The sequence below is a fragment of the Oncorhynchus masou genome, chromosome 12, assembly GCF_036934945.1.
Source record: "Oncorhynchus masou masou isolate Uvic2021 chromosome 12, UVic_Omas_1.1, whole genome shotgun sequence".
NCBI lineage: Eukaryota > Metazoa > Chordata > Actinopteri > Salmoniformes > Salmonidae > Oncorhynchus > Oncorhynchus masou.
Genome location: NC_088223.1, coordinates 10,123,089 through 10,143,451, shown reverse-complemented (window position 1 = coordinate 10,143,451; position 20,363 = coordinate 10,123,089). Strand labels below are relative to the sequence as shown.

The following is a 20,363-nucleotide window of genomic DNA, read 5'->3' as shown; positions in this document are numbered from 1 at the left end:
CATATCAGTTTGAAAAAAATGTAAAAAAAAATATATATATATATATATAATTGAGTTAATAAAGCCACATACAAACATGGTCTCTTTTTTTGTTTTCTTGAGTAAGGTAGCTCCAAAAAGCAGGTGCAGCCGAGCTCAATGAAACCTGTCGTCCTAAAACAATAGCATGGTATGTTTTCGCCGTAATAGCTACTATATATTGGACAGTGCAGTTAGATTAACAAGAATTTAAGTTTTCAACCAATATAAGACACTTGTATGTACCTAAATGTTTAATATCCATAATTTTTATGATTATTTACAGTGCCTTGCGAAAGTAATCGGCCCCCTTGAACTTTGCGACCTTTTGCCACATTTCAGGCTTCAAACATAAAGATATAAAACTGTATATTTTGTGAAGAATCAACAACAAGTGGGACACAATCATGAAGTGGAATGACATTTATTGGATATTTCAAACTTTTTTAACAAATCAAAAACTGAAAAATTGGACGTGCAAAATTATTCAGCCCCTTTACTTTCAGTGCAGCAAATTCTCTCCAGAAGTTCAGTGAGGATCTCTGAATGATCCAATGTTTACCTAAATGACTAATGATGATAAATACAATCCACCTGGGTGTAATCAAGTCTCCGTATAAATGCACCTGCACTGTGATAGTCTCAGGGGTCCGTTAAAAGCGGAGAGAGCATCATGAAGAACAAGGAACACACCAGGCAGGTCCGAGATACTGCTGTGAAGAAGTTTAAAGCCGGATTTGGATACAAAAAGATTTCCCAAGCTTTAAACATCCCAAGGAGCACTGTGCAAGCGATAATATTGAAATGGAAGGAGTATCAGACCACTGCAAATCTACCAAGACCTGGCCGTCCCTCTAAACTTTCAGCTCATACAAGGAGAAGACTGATCAGAGATGCAGCCAAGAGGCCCATGATCACTCTGGATGAACTGCAGAGATCTACAGCTGAGGTGGGAGACTCTGTCCATAGGACAACAATCAGTCGTATATTGCACAAATCTGGCCTTTATGGAAGAGTGGCAAGAAGAAAGCCATTTCTTAAAGATATCCATAAAAAGTGTTGTTTAAAGTTTGCCACAAGCCACCTGGGAGACACACCAAACATGTGGAAGAAGGTGCTCTGGTCAGATGAAACCAAAATTTAACTTTTTGGCAACAATGCAAAACGTTATGTTTGGCGTAAAAGCAACACAGCTCATCACCTTGAACACACCATCCCCACTGTCAAACATGGTGGTGGCAGCATCATGGTTTGGGCTTTTGCTTTTTTTCAGCAGGGACAGGGAAGATGGTTAAAATTGATGGGAAGATGGATGGAGCCAAATACAGGGCCATTCTGGAAGAACACCTGATGGAGTCTGCAAAAGACCTGAGACTGGGACGGAGATTTGTCTTCCAACAAGACAATGATCCAAAACATAAAGCAAAATCTACAATGGAATGGTTCAAAAATAAACATATCCAGGTGTTAGAATGGCCAAGTCAAAGTCCAGACCTGAATCCAATCGAGAATCTGTGGAAAGAACTGAAAACTGCTGTTCACAAATGCTCTCCATCCAACCTCACTGAGCTCGAGCTGTTTTGCAAGGAGGAATGGGAAAAAAATTCAGTCTCTCGATGTGCAAAACTGATAAAGACATACCCCAAGCGACTTACAGCTGTAATCGCAGCAAAAGGTGGCGCTACAAAGTATTAACTTAAGGGGGCTGGATAATTTTGCACGCCCAATTTTTCAGTTTTTGATTTGTTAAAAAAGCTTGAAATATCCAAAAAATGTCGTTCCACTTCATGATTGTGTCCCACTTGTTGTTGATTCTTCACAAAAAAATACAGTTTTATATCTTTATGTTTGAAGCCTGAAATGTGGCAAAAGGTCGCAAAGTTCAAGGGGGCCGAATACTTTCGCAAGGCACTGTATTTTGTATTGCATGACCTCCACCGGAAGTTGTCCCTCTAGTTGGACGCCTATCCCAGAGAGTTTTAACACAATAATTATTCACAATGACGGCCTAGGAACAGTGGGTTAACTGCCTTGTTCAGGGGCAGAACGACAGATTTATACCTTGGGGATTTGAGCCTTTCGGTTACTGGCCCAACACTCTAACCACTAGGTGACCTGCCGCCTCTTTCTAGAGCTACTATCTGAAGATCACTGATGACTTCATGATTCCATTTTTTTTCCCCCAGTTGTCTTGAAAGCACCATCAATCCAGAGAATTACAGACTTTGATGACACGGTGAATCTAAAAATGTCTTGTATGCTGCTAAATAAATGATGTAATATGTCACAGAGATATGCATACTGTAGCTAAGAAAGTAATACTAAGTGTATGTTGTGTAGTAAGCTGTTAGTAGCCCATGTGCCTCACCTTAATTATTTGGTCTATTTTCACCTCTTAATTTGGCCTATTCTCCTGACTTGTGGTGCACAAGCTGTTTTTGAGAAATGTAATCATCGAATATTGTAAGAGCTTTCATTGTCTGCTTATACGCCCTCTTTATTTATCCTATGGTTCTGACTTGGTGTACAGGGAGAACACTGTAAGAACGGCCCATATTCTGAATTCAGTCGCGGTACATTTCAAGAATGCTGAACAAATAGTTATATTGACTACGTCCGTCCTAGATCGCTCATTCATGTCGAAATTACGGATTACCTCTTATCCGCTTGTCGTCCCCTTATGCCATAGTTTTTACATCTCAATTGTCAGTAGAAACCAACCACATTTGTTTAAGCAAGTCAGCCAAATGTATATATTCTTTTGTTTTACTGTTATTTAACTAGGCAAGTCAGTTAAGAACAGATCCTTATTTTACAATGACGGCCTACCCCCGGCCAAACACGAACCCAGACGACGCTGGGCCAATTGTACGCCGCCCTATGGGACTCCCAATCATGGCCAGTTATGATACAGCCTGGAATCGAACCAGGGTCTGTAGTGACACCTCTAGCCCCCAAAATGCAGTGCCTTAGACCGCTGGTACTGTGGTTGGGACTCTGCTGTTGTGACAGATTTATGTTGGCCCTAACCGTTTGTGGTCACCATTTGTCACCGTTATAGTGCAATGAATGATATCACCACTGCAATAACTTATCCACCAATCCAAAGAATAGATGGGAGCTAGTGCCGCTTTGTGAACAAAGACTTCCATTGGATGCAGTCTATCACAATGCCATCCGTTTTGTCACCAAAGTCCCATATACTACCCACCACTGCGACCTGTATGCTCTCGTTGATTGGCACTCGCTTCATACTCGTCGCCAAACCCACTGGCTCCAGGTCATCGACAAGTCTCTGCTAGGTAAAGCTCCGCCTTATCTCAGCTCACTGGTCACCATAGCAGCACCCACCCCTAACACGTGCCTCAGCAGGAATATCTAACTGGTCACCCCCAAAGCAAATTCTTCCTTTGGCTGCCTTTCCTTCCAGTTCTCTGCTGCCAATGACTCGAACGAACTGCAAAAATCACTAAAGCTGGAGACTCTTACCTCCCTCAGCTTTAAGCACCAGCTGTCAGAGCAGCTCACAGATCACTGCACCTGTACATAGCTCATCTGTAAATATCCCATCCAATCTACCTTTAAAAAAAATATATATATATTTCACCTTTATTTAACCAGGTAGGCTAGTTGAGAACAAGTTCTCATTTGCAACTGCGACCTGGCCAAGATAAAGCATAGCAATTTGACTCATACAACAACACAGAGTTACACATGGTATAAACAAAACCTAGTCAATAATAAGGTAGAACAAAAGAAAACAAGTCTATATACAGTGAGTGCAAATTAGGTAAGATAAGGGAGTTAAGGCAATAAATAGGCCATGGTGGCGAAGTAATTACAATATAGCAATTAAACACTGGAATGGTTGATGTATATATTTATTTATTTATTGCCTTACCTCTCTTATCCTACCTCATTTACACATGCTGTATATAGATTTTTCTACAGTATTATTGATTGTATGTTTGTTTATTCCTTGTGTAATTCTGTGTTGTTGTATGTGTCTACCTGCTTTGCTTTATCTCGGCCAGGTCGCAGTTGCAAATGGGAACTTTAACCAGCCTACCTGGTTAAATAAAGGTGAAATAAAATAAAAAATTGTCATGGCGGAAAGAAGTGTATTTTGTCAGGATATCTATAAAAGTGGGCGTGTCAGAGGGTGTGGTTTGTAGGCCTGTCATGGATATTTAGTGGGAAATACGCCACCTAGTGCGCATAATAAGTAATTGTCGAAGGTTTCGAAATCTCAAAAATTGTCGATATTTTCCAGTTTATCACCTTGTAAATATTTACCTGAAAACAAACGTGGAAATATAGACGTTACAATATTGTATATAACATCATTATGGGATATGTATGAATGACAATATAAAAACAGGCAGTATATGTGCTAGCCGTATAGCTGTAAGGACCCAGCCGTATAAATGAAACGCACCCCCGTTCATTAGGCCTCTCTTCAGTCAAGACGCTTGAATGAGTGGTGTAGGCAAATGAGAAAAATATGAAGACACGCGTTACATATATGTCGGAAAAAATACATCCCAAATGGGTTGGTAATGCTTGTTATAAAGACGGTGAGTGTGGCTGAGAGCTTACCCAAGTCACCAGAAGTTTGCAAGGTAAATTTAACTAGTTTATATACCTACTTTAGCTAGCCATGTGCGCATGCACGAAAGAAGTGCACCGCTGACCCTAATAATGAAATGTGTCTTGCGTTTGGAGTGTTTATGATGATTTACTAGACTAGAGTCTCTGATTTACAGTGATGTTCTTTCACAGTGCACTGAGACACTTCCCTCAATTATGTATCATTCACTAACGTTACTTATGTAGTTGAAAGAGAATTTAATTAATGCAACGTGTGGTTTCTCAGGGAAGTGGACGGGCGTCTCAAGCAGTGTATCATTTGATGGTGAGTTTCTGGGGCACCTGGAGGTTGACAAATAATTCAAGTTATTGAAGTAAGATCCATTGTTTGCTTTCCGCCCGTAAATGTTGTGTATTTTACTCGGCAATTAATTTCACACTACATTTTGCGTGCTAAAACGAGTTTTTTGTATTATGGATCCCCTTCCTGTCGTCCAGCAAAATTACGCCAGTTATACACTTTAATAAAACAGTACACTAGATCGAGATTTCACAAGTGTGCCCTCTGGCCACTGCCACATCTACAATACAAAATCCATGTGTATGCATAACATATATGTGCTTGTGTTCCGTAAGTTGTTTTAAGTTTACTGCTTGCATCAGTTACTTGATGTGGAATATAGTTCGTTGTAGTACTGTGCGCCTCCCCTAGTCTGTTCTCGTCTTGGGGACTGACGTTTAAATGTGCAGCACGATGTTCCGAGCTTGAACAACAAACATTTTAGTTAACCTTGTCATTGCAGATTTTTACGCCACTGCATCAGGGTCGGTATAATTTGGTGAACGTTCCAAAAACGACGTAAATAACAATGTTGGCAACGAACGCATACGACGTATCGTGGCAGAATTAGATACCCGGCAGGGAGTGGGCAATTCTGTAACGTTTTTCACACGCCATGTTTATCCCCAAAATGTCTGTCCTATTAAGAATAAGTTACGTTGTGAGTTGATACCTATTCGGCAGCTAGGTTATTTGCAAACGTTTTTTGGAACGCAACAAACTGTTCCCGCCCCTGCATCTCACTACAGATCCTGGTTCGATCCTTGGCTGTTTAACCGGTCGTGATTGGGAGTCCCATAGGGCAGCGCACAATTGGTCCAGTATCGTTAAAGTTTGGCAGGGGTAGGCTATCATAGTAAATAAGAATTTGTTCTTAACTGACTTGCCTAGTTAAATAATATAACTTACATCCTAGGTGGCCATCAGAATGGCTTACTATCAACTGAGTTATTGGTTAAATATAATGAATCATTGATTGGTTTTGCAAACTATGCTGGAATTTGACATAATGCTTTTGGTTCTGATTAACCAATATTCACACTTGTTACATAATGTCATGTGTAACTATTTCTATTTTCTCTAATGCTGCATTCTCAGATTCCATGACGTTTGTCTCCAGTGTTCTGTTCTGTGGGGGGGAATTAGCTGAATTGCAATGAATGCCAACTCCTGCAGGTGTTCAGCCAATCGGTGAGATTTATGCACAGAAGCCCTGTTTGCTCCATCAGTGTATGCATTAATGATTTCCTAGACTAGCCTCTGAGTACATCGTGATGTTCACGCCACTGTGCTCTGAAAAAATGCATACAGGGTGTCGTGCCATAAAGTACCTTTTGATTCTTATGTATTTCATTACATTCTAGACAGATTGAGGATACTTTCATCCAAGCCTCTTACCCTTTATGTGAAATATTTTTGTTATGCATTAAAGTATTTTTCATTTGAGGTCTCTTCGTGGCTCAGAGTACCAGTGGCTGTGAATCAATTCCCTAAACCATAGATATATAAATTTATCCAAGTACATAATTTTTGCTTGTCAGTGATGTTTACCACAGTAATGTATTTGAGTTTAACGACCATGAGAATACTTTACATGCACTACCATCTGAGACATAAAAGCAACCTTGTTGAATCATTTGAACCTCAGGTTGTAGCAAAAAGTTTACGTCTTGCTGTGTTACTTTCCCAGGTTCTGCTGCTCGATGGCAGGGGCCATTTTAATTTGTCTGCTTGCTGCCATTGTGGCAACATAAGTTCTGCTGGGTGAGTTATGAAATCAATTATTTTGATCCATTAGTACCATCTAATGACTAATCATTATCCAGTCCAAGGATTTCATGTCACTTGACATGTGTACTTACACCATGATGACCTAGCTACATTAATATATAACTTGCTACAGCTGTCAATGATTCTGTTTAACATACATTGCTTGAGTAACTACTATGATAACTCACATTACCATCTGAGACAGAGGATAGTATAGTGGTCCTGTGTACTTGTCCATGTTTCAATATGTAATCATGATTTCTCTGCATTCAGGCCACAAGGTGGTTGAGGGTGTCAACATCTTTGGAACAAATGTAAGTAACTGACACTTTGTATTTTTGACATTCACGTTTTTGGTGTAATTGTGTTATGGGATAATGCCTGTAGCATCTATGATGATTGCGATTTCGGTTCCTGAATTAAACTGATGCTTTCTCGCAGCGCACTGAGACACAAATGCCAAATATCAAGAGCATGTGAATGAATTAGTCTTGAATCTGTAATTCACTACATGATCACTTGCACTGATAAGATAATATCGGTTGGTTTCCCCGGTCACTTGATTTGCAAGTGATGTGACCTTATTGTTTCAACTGAGTAGCTGATAAATCTGGTTGGGTTAGATGTTTTCATATCTACATTGTAATGGAGATGGTAATGGCTGCATTTTCATTTGAGGTTGAGTGTTGCTCCTTTGCCCTGCCAAGACCGCGGACTCCAGGATTACTTGTATAGGTTGACAGGTCAGTACAGAAGGTGGTTGTTTCCTTGTTGTGTTGGTGCCATGCTGTCTCTTTTAATATACTAGTTGACGGTCTCTGATTACCATTAAGCTCTTGCAATGCACTGACACTGCAATTTGTTTGTCTTAAGTTCCTAATCTTGTTATGTGTTTAACTGACACATTTGTCTTTTTAGGACTTGGAGGATCTTGACATAGATGGGAGATTCTTCAAGAGCTTCAGTTGTGAAATGAAATGCTTAACGTAAGCATTTAGTTGATTGGGGGACTTTGCCTTATGCTGTGTGTATGAACAATTTATCTTGGCTTTGATTCCCTGATGTTGGCAAGACGACAATCAAGGAATTTCATGGGCGATATGTGACACCCTCCTGCCAAAGGGTAACACTTTGACAACTGCTGATGTAAACAGGATATTTAATATAAAGTCAATTGCCACTTATCATGCAATTTGTGCTTGCAGTGTTTGAATAAAATAAAAAAAGTTGTCATCTGTGTACTGTTTCTAACTGGGGGTATGGGCTTGCAAATTGTTTGTGATATCTAACACTACCCATACCTCTTATAAGGTTGCCCCTGTAAGAAAGAGGTTACTAACCAACACAAGCATTCAATGCAGAAGTTTCACATGAATAGTAAATGCTTTCTACGTGTTTTTTTTATTAATTTAGTCAAGTTTGCTAGTGTATCAATTCTACCATAACAGCCAACAATGGCTGTCATCCACGAGTACACGCAGAACAATGGCGCATAACCGGGTGTGTTCATGTGAAGCAGCCGGTTAGCGTTTCCACTCACCACCAAATTTGATGGGAGAAGGTGGAATTTTGGCAAACATTATGCCACTTTTCTCATCAGTGACACATGTGCTGCTCGTACCGGTTTCTTTCCGAAACTAGAATCTAACAGGACTGGAGGAATTGTAGACCTTTAAGTTTTAAAAAAAAATCATGCGGTGAAGGCATGCATGGCCAAATTGAGTTATTGCGCACACGCATCACAGATCAGGCGTTCCTTAAATGTAATATGCAAATAAATGCTAGAACGCACCAATCGGAGTTCACTAGCTTGTGCTTGACTGCCTGCTATGGTTCATTTCTAGTGGAAAAACTGACCGTAGCCTATCTAGGGTTATATAATCTTTGGTACAGAACTCGTTTCACTCGGCTCGGAAGTATGCCAGCTATTTCCGGTTCCAGGTGCGTTCTATTGTATGCTAACTAGTTAGCAGCTTCAATTACTGCAGATAATCGGCGAGTTTCGCAGTTTTCGGAATTAACGTCTAGCTGATATCGTATGGACGTCATTGTAAAATATGCCAGTCGTTTAAGTGGATACATCTACGACGTTGAGAAAACAGTTCAGTACGTTTGGCACTCAAATTAACCTACTTTGCCAATAAGTTGATAGCTACGTGGACGTTTTCGGATCTTGATTAGCTAACTGTTATAGGGGACAAGGTGAGTTTTGCTTTAGCGAGTGACAACTAACTTTAACTAGACTACCGTTAAATTTATCTAGCTATCAATATCGAACTTGTTTTGTAAGATTATCTAGCGTTTAGCTGGCTAATGTTAACCATCTTACTAGTTACTATTTTTGTTATGAGGTAACTGAGTTGACTCCTATTTTAACCCCCCCCCAGATCAAGAAGTGGAAGAGACCCAAGAGAAACACATTGTCAGAGATTTAATATTGGCCTGCTACATTCCTCCACCAAACGTCTTTACCCTGTAAAGTTGGACATGTTCTTCAGGAAGTACCTGAAAATATTGTAGCCGTACATATATGTATAGACTAAGATATCTTACAATTGAATCCCTAATCTTTACACTGTAGACGTAAAACTGGCTATTTGATTTACGCAAAGTTGTATTTTGGTATGGTTTGTATGGCACTCACTGTTATAAGAGCAAAATTGGCTAAAGCAAGGTGAAAGTCTATTTGGGGAAGACATGTAGCTAGTACCTCACATTGGAATTTTCCCTTGGGTGTAGGTGTTGTGCTGTGTAGGGACCGTTGTTGTTGTTGGTTTCAATATAACATTGAACACCTACAGGTCTTTCATGTCCTGCGGTGCACACCCTCTTATTGTTAATTTGACTCATCTAATGTACTATACTCTAACAAAACCTTTGAGCTGATAGAAATAATATACAGTTTAACCCGTTAGTACATTCTTCATAAGTCCTTTAGTCTAAAATCCAGACAGAATTAAGGGAACTAAACTAAGGGAGCTGACATGACAGCTGTAGTAGGAAGAGTCTGGGGGTGGGTGCGTCCAGCTGTCTCCTACCGGCCCTGGGGCAGCAAAGTAGCACCTGACAAAAACATGAAAGACGAGAGGCAGACAAGAGGCAGCTGGGGCTTGGGAGGGTTAACAACGTGGTTTTGGGGAACCGGACAGAAAAGGCAAGCAAGTGACCAAACAACATTGATTGACGAGTACTGGGAAGCAAGTGAGGAGAAAATCCAGTCCCTGGAAATTGAAGATCTGGGCAAGGGCAAGCAGGTGGCTGAGGGGAAAGCAGAACATGGTGGCTCCAGATGGTGGACTAAGGTTCTGCCGTCCTCCGACTTCCTCTGGCCGAGAGCAGCTGAACCTGGTGGGCTCAAGCAGAGGAAATGTATCGGTGGAGGATGGGACTCTGACAACGATGGGGAGTATTCTGACTATGGAACTCCTCCACCTTCTCCCACACCTAGCTCCTCATCAGCCTTCCGGTTCTTTGCACGTGCCTGGAATGGGGAGATAGTTCCGGAACACTATGAGATCTGCTTCAACCTCCTTCGCCACCTGTTTGACCTGCTCGTGGTGGGCTTCCTGTGGACTGTGTCCCCCCCTACCAAGTTGGTCCTGGAGATGCTAGGGGTCCAAGGAGGACTGAAGTTGTGGCTCCATGGAATGGCAATGTTTTTTGTCTCCACTGTTGGAATGGCAGGACTGCTCTGGTTGGTCCAGGAGTATCTTCCACATTTTGCTCTGGTGTACGGCATCGTGCAAGCACTAGTCATCTCTGTCAGCGTCCGGCAGTGTGTGATCTTAGGAGAGGGCGATGAGGTGGAGGAAGAGAAAGGACAAAAGGAGGTGGAAGATGATGAGGAGGAGGAGGAGGAGGAGGAAGTGGGAGACGATGGGGAAGTTACAGAAATGTACCTGACTACAAAATAATACATCAAAGGAAAGATGATCCCTGAAAGAAAGTTTGTTTTGGTAAGTTCTTTCAGTCTATTTCTCTCTGTTTGATTTTCTGTGTTTTCAAACTGTACTACAGCCTTGGGATGTAAAGTGTGAGTTTTCATGTTAACGAAATGCAGAAAAATTAAAAAATATTGGGCAAACTTAGTGTAAACTCAAACTATGGAGACTATTCTTATCTAGTTTGGCAATCTTTGCACATTCTACAATTTTTTTTGTTTGTTTGTTTTTTTGGGGGTCATTTAGCAGACACTCTTATCCAGAGCAATTTGGGTTATTTGCCTTGCTCAAGGCCACATATCACCTAGTCTGCTCGAGGATTCGAACCAGCGACCTTTCGGTTACTGGCCCAAAGCCTTTAACCGCTAGGTTACAGCCCGCCACAAACTGCTCTTTCAGCTATTTTAATCTACAGCCCGCCACAAACTGCTCTTTCAGCTATTTTAATCTTGCAACCAGAGAAAAGGAACTGTGACATTCTCCAAGTTGTGTGAAACCAGCTTGAACTAATGATATGTCTATGGCTTTGGGGAAAGACATGTCATTACAGTTTACATAGAGAGAGCAGTTATGTATGAAGAAAGGATGGGATTTTATTTGCCTGAAGGGGTGCTGCTATAATAGCCATAAACAGCAGCCCCATGGGAATAAAGTGAGGGTTTTGTCCATGTAATAGGGTCAAAGTGCACGTTTGCTACAGAAAATGGACAAAAAGCGTTTATTTTTGTGGCAAGGTCAGGTTGTCCCTGCCTCAGTACGTTTTCTTCCGTTGTCTGCCTAGTGGATACAACCCAGACTTTTAGAGCTGACAGTTTTGAAGTTGTTTTCATCTCCCGTTTTTCTCTTGCTGTTGTCATCCTAATGACCTTCCCATGTGATTTTGTTATGGTTAGCTTGAGGCTATTTTAAAGCATCTGAACCACTAACTGTTTACTGATCATTAGATTTTTTTTCTCCCCACAGGAAATCCTTTGACATGGAGGAAAGTTGGGAAGAGGGATGTTTTTTTTTGGGGGGGGGGGGGGATTGTTGTTTCGAGACCCTGACGTGGAGGGACTGAGAAGTTACGTTTCGACAGCCTATCAATGCAAAGACAGTCATGTGAAAAGAGCTGAGCCCAGCTGACACTGTGTTCAATGAGGAGAGGGAGAGGCTGAAGGACTTTGAAGCTACATTTCACCTCACTACTGTGATATTCATTGGAGCTGAGGCAAAGCACATCCACTACAATCTTGGTCAAATAGGCCCCAGTGATAACACTGTCATCTCTCAGTTCTATTCTTCTGCCTTTTCGTATGAGTTTCCCTCACCCTAAAGTACTTTTCTTTGATACTCAAATTCATACAATTATGTTTAATTAGACATGGCAAGAGGGATTCTTTTGTTTTGTTCAGATTCACTTTTGAATATCTACTCGACAGATACCAGCACCTTTTTTTCATAGTTTTCTTTCCAAGCTTGATGTTTGTTTTTTGGACGTAATGTTTATTAGCCTTCTCTGTTTATTTCCTGTGCCATAATACTGCATGTGTAGGTAGTTTAACTTTACAAGTATGCCTTAGTATATTATCCCTGTCTTTCTCCATGATAATCATATTCTTCATAGTACACTACAAATTGAACACATTTATATATGTATCTGTCTTATCACACATATGGTTCCTGATTTGAAAGGTAACTTACAGACCAGAAACATTCAATGGTAACCCTCTTTTTTTTTTTTAAGAAAATGTGTTTATATGAAACTTGGTTGTGCAATTATCCAGTAGCACGTTTTGCACAATCCCATAGAAACCAACAGTCAAGCTCAGGAACACTAAATTCTACCTGCAAAGGTTTTCTTCTTCCTCAGCATGAGCCACAATCTACAGTATTGCATGCGGAAGAGTTTTTTTTTTTACCCACAGTGCCCCTGTATCATGAAAGAATGTTCTAGTTTCTACAATGGCCTTTTTCAGATAGTTTTTTTGTATCGTAGCAAAACAGATACAGCTATCAAAACTTCACAGTGACGCAGAACGCTATACGATACCCTCGCTGCGTACTGATAATGAGAACTTTGAACAGTGATACCATATCTGCAATTCCTCTCTGCCTTTTATCTCGTGTGTGTTTTTGTCGCATTTTTGACTTGTTACTCCATGTGTCGATTATAAAGAAAGATGTTGTTTTGTAACGAGAATGTGCAATGTCCCCAGACAAGTGCTGGATCACTGTCAAAATGACTCGAGAATCTTATTCTCAAAAAATAATAAGGTAGCAAAACCATCACATGAAAATCCACCATGGCTATGTTCAGTAGCCAAACATTGATCAATGTTGCAGGTAAAAAAAATGCCATGAAAAGAGTGACATATCTCATATGGTGTGTTTATCCTAGAAGGCACCCTATTGCCTATATAGCCCTATGGGTCCTGGTCAAAAGTAGTGCACTATGTGGGGAATAGGGTGCCATTTGGGATGCATCCAAGGCCATGTGTCAGGTATTGGGAGCTCTCCGTCAATAGGATTCATACTTTTGGCAGCCAGGACAAAGACCAGAATAACCTCACTGATGAGGTCGCTGGATGTGACCTGGTCATTTAACTTATTTCTACTCGTCTCCATGGCCACAAACCACTAATTCAGTATCCCTCTGTGCTGATCTATAGTGAGATGAGGTAACTACGGTACAGTCCTGGAAACCTGAACGGTCTTTTAGGTGGGGTTGATGGGAGACCCAGGGCTTTATTCATTAGTGCACACCGTAGAAAAACATTGTGCAACGGAAATTAGTTCTGATAGTCTTCCCCCTTTTGGCCTGTTTGCTTACGTTTGGTTCCTAGTGAATACACCCCTGGCCTGAACTATCAGTGTTGTAGGAGAGATTGTTGGGAGATGGGAGGTCCATAATTAATATAATAATAAACCAATATTCTAATTTCCATGCAGCCTTGAAGAATCTTTATTTGTGCTATGATATACACGTACATCTCAAGTTCAACTCATGTATGTCATAAGGTGAATCTGGATGTCATAAGGTGAATTCACCAATTTGTAAGTCGGTCTGGATAAGAGCGTCTGCCAAATGACTTAAATGTAAAAAATGTAATGTAACACGCTTGGACAAAGTGATTTAATCTTTTATTCACGTTAAATATGATCTCATATGATGTATTTTATGTACAGAAAGGTGCTTTGCCAGTACAGGAACATGGTACGTGTGTATCTGTAATAGAAAATGGTGACGTATGGTGAAATTGGATGTAGTCCATTATACATAGTGTATGTTGTCACAGATCAAGTACAGTTTAAGTAGTAATACGGTGTTTGGAACCACAGAGGACGAAGCCCGAGACACTAGCCATTTCTCAATTGCATACTCCTCACGTCCTCAAAATCCATTGGATTGAGAAAGGCAGAAGTCCCACCCCCCTAACCGTCTCCTTCAACTGGGTTTTGAGAAGGAGACGAGGAGAGAGGATGCGAGGAGTATACAATGGGGAAATGGCCAGTGACATTTGGTCAGTTGAGACACTTGTGAACACAGCCTGGGCCAGCAATTCATCATGCACCTTCTCCCTATCCATTCAAAAACTCTCTTTCTCCCATGTCTTCTGTTGAACTGCATGATCTGGACTGCGGTAATACTACATTTTGTCCCACTTTACGTTCAGTCTAGTACGGAAAGTACACAGCAGCACTAAATAAATGGCATTTATTTCCTCTCACTGAAACAAACGTTATCTTCTCTGCCCGATCACAGCAGATCACAGTGCAATAAGTATGATGCAAATAGAAACTGATTTAAAATTGCATTTTTTTTCTTCATAACCAACCAGCATGCAGCGGAGGTTACTGCCAATGTTGCCCTGGTGCATTCATTCTCAGAGGGAATTTTGGCTCTGTACTCCAGCACTTGGGGATGTAAAATGATGCATAGACTGTGAGGTTAAAGTGCAGACTGTCAGCTTTAACTTGAGGGTTACAGACACACAAATGTCATAGCCCCAAGACATGCTAACCTCTCACTATTACAATAATGGGAGGTTAGCATTTTATGTCATACCCCCAAGACATGCTAACCTCTCACTATTACAATAACGGGAGGTTAGCATTTTATGTCATACCCCCAAGACATGCTAACCTCTCACTATTACAATAACAGGGGAGGTTAGCATTTTATGTCATACCCCCAAGACATGCTAACCTCTCACTATTACAATAATGGGAGGTTAGCATTTTATGTCATACCCCCAAGACATGCTAACCTCTCACCATTACAATAACAGGGGAGGTTAGCATTTTATGTCATACCCCCAAGACATGCTAACCTCTCACTATTACAATAACGTGAGGTTAGCATTTTATGTCATACCCTCAAGACATGCTAACCTCTCACTATCACAATAACGGGAGGTTAGCATTTTTAGGGGGAGCGGGGGATGTGATATGTTTGTCGAATTTTCTCACGTATTATTCACAATTCATTCAGGATTATCCAGAATTATGGTAGCATCCACATTAATGTAGAAGTGTTCAGAAACATATTATTTGACTCCAAAATGACAATACATTATTTGCCATTCATTTCTATTGGGCACAAAATAATCTGAAACAACCAAACAGAAAATTAATCCAACAAATTTGTAGTCACAAGCTTGTAATCATTGCATGCTATGAATATGGGACCCAATACTTAACTTTGTACTACTTTAATACACTTAAGTGAATCTTTCCCAATACGGTTGGTCCCCTAAAATGGCAGGACTATGTACAACAAGTGTTGTAATTTCTAAACGTTTTACAATATGAATGAAAACCCTTTCTAATTAAAGCTGGAAGTCTGCAATTTCACCTCATAGTCATTGTGTCATTTGAGTAGAGCCATGGAGTAGAGCCAAAACAACAAAAATGTCACTGTCCCAATACTTTTGTAGCTCAGTGTATATAATCTGTATATAATTAGTTGCATATGCATGGTTTCTAAGATTTTTCTAATTATTGGTATGTTGACATTCTCTCACCTCATCAATACAAAAGGACATATCTTTACAACATCTTCTCAGAATTTAAGGCAATCTGCCATCAATTCTATTCTTATTTGAAGTGCTGAGACTAATGTACTTCTGAGTATTGTAAAGGGCAGGGAGAGGATTGTGCATCAACACATTTTCACTGCACTCAACTAAAAGGTCATGTCAACAATGTTACATGAAAATAAGAAAAACAAGACTAGCTTTTCCTTAAAATAGTGTCCTAAATACTCCCCTAAAATTCTTTAATGTTACCGATAGACAACTGTTTGTTTGTACAACATTGTGTCCATAAAATAAGACTGTTTGCTACTTAAGTATTCATGGAGTACTCATTACTTTGAATTAGAGATAAAAGATGTTACGACCCAAATGACAGCCTCTTCGCTTTAAAGTGCAATACTTTCGACCAGGGCCCTATATGGGGAATAGGGCAGGGCTCTCCCACCCTGTTCCTGGAGAGCTACCCTCCTGTAGGTTAACTCCAACCGCAGTTGTAACTAACCTGATTCAGCTCATCGACCAGCTACAAAAACCTACAGGAGGGTAGCTCTCCAGAAACAGGGTTGGAGAGCCCTGGATAGGCTGTTGTTTGGAACTCGCTCCCTAGTAGTAGTCTGGGTACCAGACTATTTCAGCTCTCTACAATGTTACATCATCATCTTTCCAAATCCCTGTTTGACAAGCAGGAACAGACTGTCTGGCACACAGGCTAAGATACTGAAACATAAGTAAAATCAAGTATTTAGACAAATAAGGAAAAGTACTCTTTATAAAAAAGAAAAATGATTGTAATATATATACAATAAACTCTCAACAGCACCCCGTTTTCTTATCAAACAGGTTGTGTATATGTTGTCTTCTTTCCTTTGTTCTGTCTCTTCTAATCTTTATCTATCCCTTTTCCACCCAGTACTGAAGTGACTGAATTAAATGAGACTGTGTGTGTAGCAGTATGTGTCGTAACCCCCAGTCTCCACTCTTAATCATTAATGGGCATGTGATCCTCCAGAGTTCCCCCCACCCCCTCCACTGTGTCCATGCATGTCTTTCCCATGTCCTAGAATGCAGTGTGCACTTCCACAGCCTTCGTCATCTCCCTCGCTTTCAGAGGAGGACTCTCCGAACTGTTTGGGTTTCTCGTAGACGCAGCAACCTGTGAAGGTGTCAGAAATACTCAGTCATCAATAATGCCTACAATTGCATGCATATTTTAGAGCACGAGACAACAGAGAAGTGCATCTAAACAGCTAGAAACAAAGGGAGGTGTGAAATAAATACTCACACTTGGAGGACCTCCTTCCCATATGCTCGTTGTCCACTGTGTCGCTGGACCACTCCACCTTCTTGTCAGTCTTTCTCTTCCTCAGCTTAATGGTCAGGCTACGTCCCTCCTGAGAGACACAAACAGGAGACTGTTTAAGCTTCACCTTCATACAGGCATATGGTGTTTCTCTTGTCAACAAGGTCATGTAGTCAGTCAACATCACATTTGCTAGTTAGTTGATGGGCTGGTACAACTGGCAATGTGCTACACTTGACAGCTAGGATCAAATCGTTTCACCATGATTGTATGAGCTAGTTAGTAAGGGGTAATTCCACGGTAACGGAATTACGCCAAGACTCAGATGTTTTAATTTCAATGTTGAACACACCATAGATATCAATGCACAATTACTATTGTGAACAATTTGCACAGAATTTTTTACAAAAACATTTTTAGGAAGAACTGTGCAGAAGTTTGACAACACAATAAAAACAGAGCGAAGATTTGAACGTATTTCTTCTGTAAGTTACCAAACGTTACATTTGAACAGTTTTTGTAGTAAATTGTTCAAAGTAGTCATTGTGCAAAAATGTGTATGGCTTGTTAAACTTCGAAATCAATTGCTTTTGTTTGGCATACGTTTTAAAGTGAAAAATCTGTGCCTCTGCATGAATGCCGCGTTACCATGGAATTGCTGGCTTTAGGTAATAACGGATTAATTTAGCTAGATAACTGATATACTGCGGCCTCTGCATGCATATTGGACTCGATTCCAAACAGTCTATTCGTTATCTTCCTGTATCTACTACTTGGGTAATTATTTTGATTTCTATAGCTAGCTTACCTGCTGGGGCGGTGGCGGTGTTTCTACTTGAATGGTCTCCGTTATCGTCTCGTTAGAAGTACCTGGCGCCTCCGCCATCCTGATGATGTTAGTTTGGCGGTATTGAGGTCGCGCCAACCGTCAACAAATGTCAACGTTGTTTTGGGAACAACAACCACCCTGTTTCTGGAACACGAAACAGACTCGTTGTCGTTGGATGTTCGGCAAGAAGCTGTATCAGAATTACAAAAAAAAAAAGAAAAAAGAATTGGCTATATGGAGGAAGTCATTCCTAGACGGACCACTTCCGGCGGTTCCGTACGCAAACGTGTTCACCGGAAACATTGATTGTTGTATAGTTGTTGCAGCTAGCTAGTTAAGATGACACGAACATAATTATAAAGGGAAAACTGTTTAAAAACTGTTTATTTTATTCTCTTATGAATCCAAATGTATTTACAAAGCAAACAAATATGAACTGAAGATAATTATAATATACCAAAAAAATGAACACTTTGATCCCATGTCTATGAATAATTTTTAATTAAACTTCCTTAATTTTGTTAACAAGTAGGTATGTGTGTGGCAACATCCAAACTTTTTCCCAACAGATATTATCAATAAATCCGGCCCAATTAAGGCATGACAAAAGGTATACAATATCCTGCTGAAACAAGGTTCGTATCTCTCTGTTGTTGAATGGACCAAAAGAGAAACAAATCTTTCCTACTGATGAGTCAACAGGGTTAATGGAAGGTAGTCTCTGAGGGTCAGGTCTTGACACGTTCCTGAATAATAAAGCAACACCTGAGGGAATGGCATCTAAAATAACTGCAAAATCTTTAGGTGTTACAGGGACCTTGTAACGTGATAAGAATTCCTTATAATTAAGTGAAAGAGCCTCACCAATATTATTATTATTTCGGAACCAATATCTAAAAACAAAGAAGTATTTTTATACAGTATATCCCGATTATTCCATATATAATATCTATGTGGGAAAAAAATATGTTTATAAATTAAGGACCATAACAAGAAAACCTGCCGATGAAAAGCAGAAAGTTTCACTGGCACTTTGTCAACATTATAATTGCAAACCAACATGAAGTTAAAAATTATTCATAAATATCATCCTGCCAACCACTATATGAAGAAGTTTAAGGAAAACATCAACTCAAATTGCTCCTTTTGTAATGACCACCCAGAAACAGTGTTGCCTCTTTTTTGGCATTGTGTTCATGTAAGAAAACTGTGGCAAGACATCAGTAGATTTATAATTGAACACATTTATGAAGATTTGACACTATTGTGGGGAGATGTACTGCTTAGATTCTTATCCTACGATATAAATAAGCTGAAACAATTTTATGTAATAATTTCATTATTATTTTAGCCAAATTTCATATTCACAAATGTAAATTTACAAACAAAAAACACCACGTTTCCTTACCTTACAAAAATAAATTGAACTGTATTTTAAGACAATTAAATATCCTACTAACAAAAAAGCTGTTAGAATTGTAAGTGTCTCTATGTCCCTTGTTAAGGTCCTTGTGTAATGTGATTTTGTACCCCAATGTGATATTGGTGGAGTTGAAGGGTCACACGTACTAAATACAGATGCGCGCGACTCTTGGCAAAAGTAATTTGCGCCCATTCAACATAGCTTAGTTTTACGTTTTTATTACTTGGAAACAAAATCACTTTTGGGGGGTTCTCAAACACGTACAATGATGTTTTGATTCTTGATTGAACAGTCGCTAAAATTATATTTGGTTGTGATCTTTGCGGAATAACTATTTTGGATGCAGCAGTTGTTAGCTAGAATGCTAACGCCCATTGAAATAAAGGCTGTAGCAACAGCTAGCGTTAGCCAAAGAGCCATTTTTCAAGTATAAAAGTTAACCACCACCACTTGCGCGCATCGCCCTCGTGCGGTACTGTTTGTAAACACAGAAAGGGGGTTTACACTGGAATTTGTAGCACTCAATCACCATAGGTTTTTTGTATGTATGACTATTCTGCATAATTATGTGACAGAGCGACAGTCTTTGAAAAGGTGCAGATATTGTCTGTATTTACTCCCACAGCTTTCATGTTCTTCGCTATCAAGGCAGAATAAAAACAGCAAATGCCTAGAACTATGTTTTGTTTTGAAGGGGTAACATTAAATGGATTGGATATTTTTATTTACTGTTACAATGAGTCATTGAATGAAGGTGAACCGTGACTCATGCACAAGGAAGCAGTTGCTTACATGCAAAAATAAAAAAGCAATATGTAAAGTGTTGGTCCCATGTTTCATGAGCTGAAATAAAAGATCCCAGAAATGTTCCATATGCACAAAAAGCTTATTTCTCTCAAATGTTGGGCACAAATTTGTTTACATCCCTGTTAGTGATCTTTTCTCCCTTGCCAAGATAATCCATCCACTTGACAGGTGTGGCATATCAAGAAACTGGGGTGGCAGGTAGCCTAGTGGTTAGAGTGTTGGACTAGTAACCGAAAGGTTGCAAGATCAAACCCCCGGCTGACACATATATATAGGGAATAGTGCTCTGGTCTAAAGTAGTGTACTACATAGGGAATAGGGCTCTGG

The 20,363-nt window shown here is 40.0% G+C and overlaps 2 protein-coding genes, 1 long non-coding RNA gene and 1 other non-coding gene across 7 annotated transcripts; 3 read left to right on the top strand and 1 right to left on the bottom strand.

Moving 5' to 3' along the window:
- Window positions 1-4,474: 4,474 nt before the first annotated feature.
- On the top strand, window positions 4,475-7,955 carry LOC135549524 (uncharacterized). 4 transcript variants are annotated; one of them, XR_010456984.1, is made up of 8 exons: window positions 4,475-4,640; window positions 4,895-4,933; window positions 5,698-5,791; window positions 6,047-6,139; window positions 6,639-6,712; window positions 6,992-7,032; window positions 7,397-7,461; window positions 7,637-7,955. It is a non-coding gene; the product is annotated as an uncharacterized LOC135549524 (long non-coding RNA). The 4 variants fall into 4 exon arrangements; XR_010456985.1 differs by having other exon boundaries at window positions 4,895-4,982; XR_010456983.1 differs by lacking the exon at window positions 5,698-5,791.
- On the top strand, window positions 6,482-6,564 carry LOC135551172 (small nucleolar RNA Z195/SNORD33/SNORD32 family). The gene has a single exon (XR_010457218.1). It is a non-coding gene; the product is annotated as a small nucleolar RNA Z195/SNORD33/SNORD32 family (small nucleolar RNA).
- A 597-nt stretch (window positions 7,956-8,552) lies between the features above and the next one.
- Window positions 8,553-13,585, top strand: LOC135549522 (uncharacterized protein C6orf47 homolog). Its single transcript, XM_064979535.1, has 3 exons — window positions 8,553-8,920; window positions 9,106-10,674; window positions 11,623-13,585. Exon 2 carries the CDS (start codon window positions 9,703-9,705, stop codon window positions 10,630-10,632), a length of 930 nt encoding a protein of 309 aa, XP_064835607.1. The 5' UTR covers window positions 8,553-8,920; window positions 9,106-9,702; the 3' UTR covers window positions 10,633-10,674; window positions 11,623-13,585.
- Window positions 13,586-16,428: 2,843 nt separating this feature from the next.
- Window positions 16,429-18,092, bottom strand: LOC135549523 (E3 ubiquitin-protein ligase PPP1R11-like). The gene is made up of 3 exons (XM_064979536.1): window positions 17,786-18,092; window positions 16,960-17,068; window positions 16,429-16,830 (listed from the first exon to the last, which is right to left on the bottom strand). Exons 1-3 carry the CDS (start codon window positions 17,861-17,863, stop codon window positions 16,664-16,666), a joined length of 354 nt encoding a protein of 117 aa, XP_064835608.1. The 5' UTR covers window positions 17,864-18,092; the 3' UTR covers window positions 16,429-16,663.
- Window positions 18,093-20,363: the final 2,271 nt, after the last annotated feature.

Bases quoted from the DNA above. Each gene is read 5' to 3' on its own strand.
- LOC135549522 (XM_064979535.1), top strand. From the start codon at position 9,703: ATGACAGCTGTAGTAGGAAGAGTCTGGGGGTGGGTGCGTCCAGCTGTC.
- LOC135549523 (XM_064979536.1), bottom strand. From the start codon at position 17,863: ATGGCGGAGGCGCCAGGTACTTCTAACGAGACGATAACGGAGACCATT. The intron at 17,069-17,785 runs GTAAGCTAGCTA...TGTGTCTCTCAG, and splicing joins CACCGCCACCGCCCCAGCAG to GAGGGACGTAGCCTGACCAT. The intron at 16,831-16,959 runs GTGAGTATTTAT...ACACCTTCACAG, and splicing joins GGGAAGGAGGTCCTCCAAGT to GTTGCTGCGTCTACGAGAAA.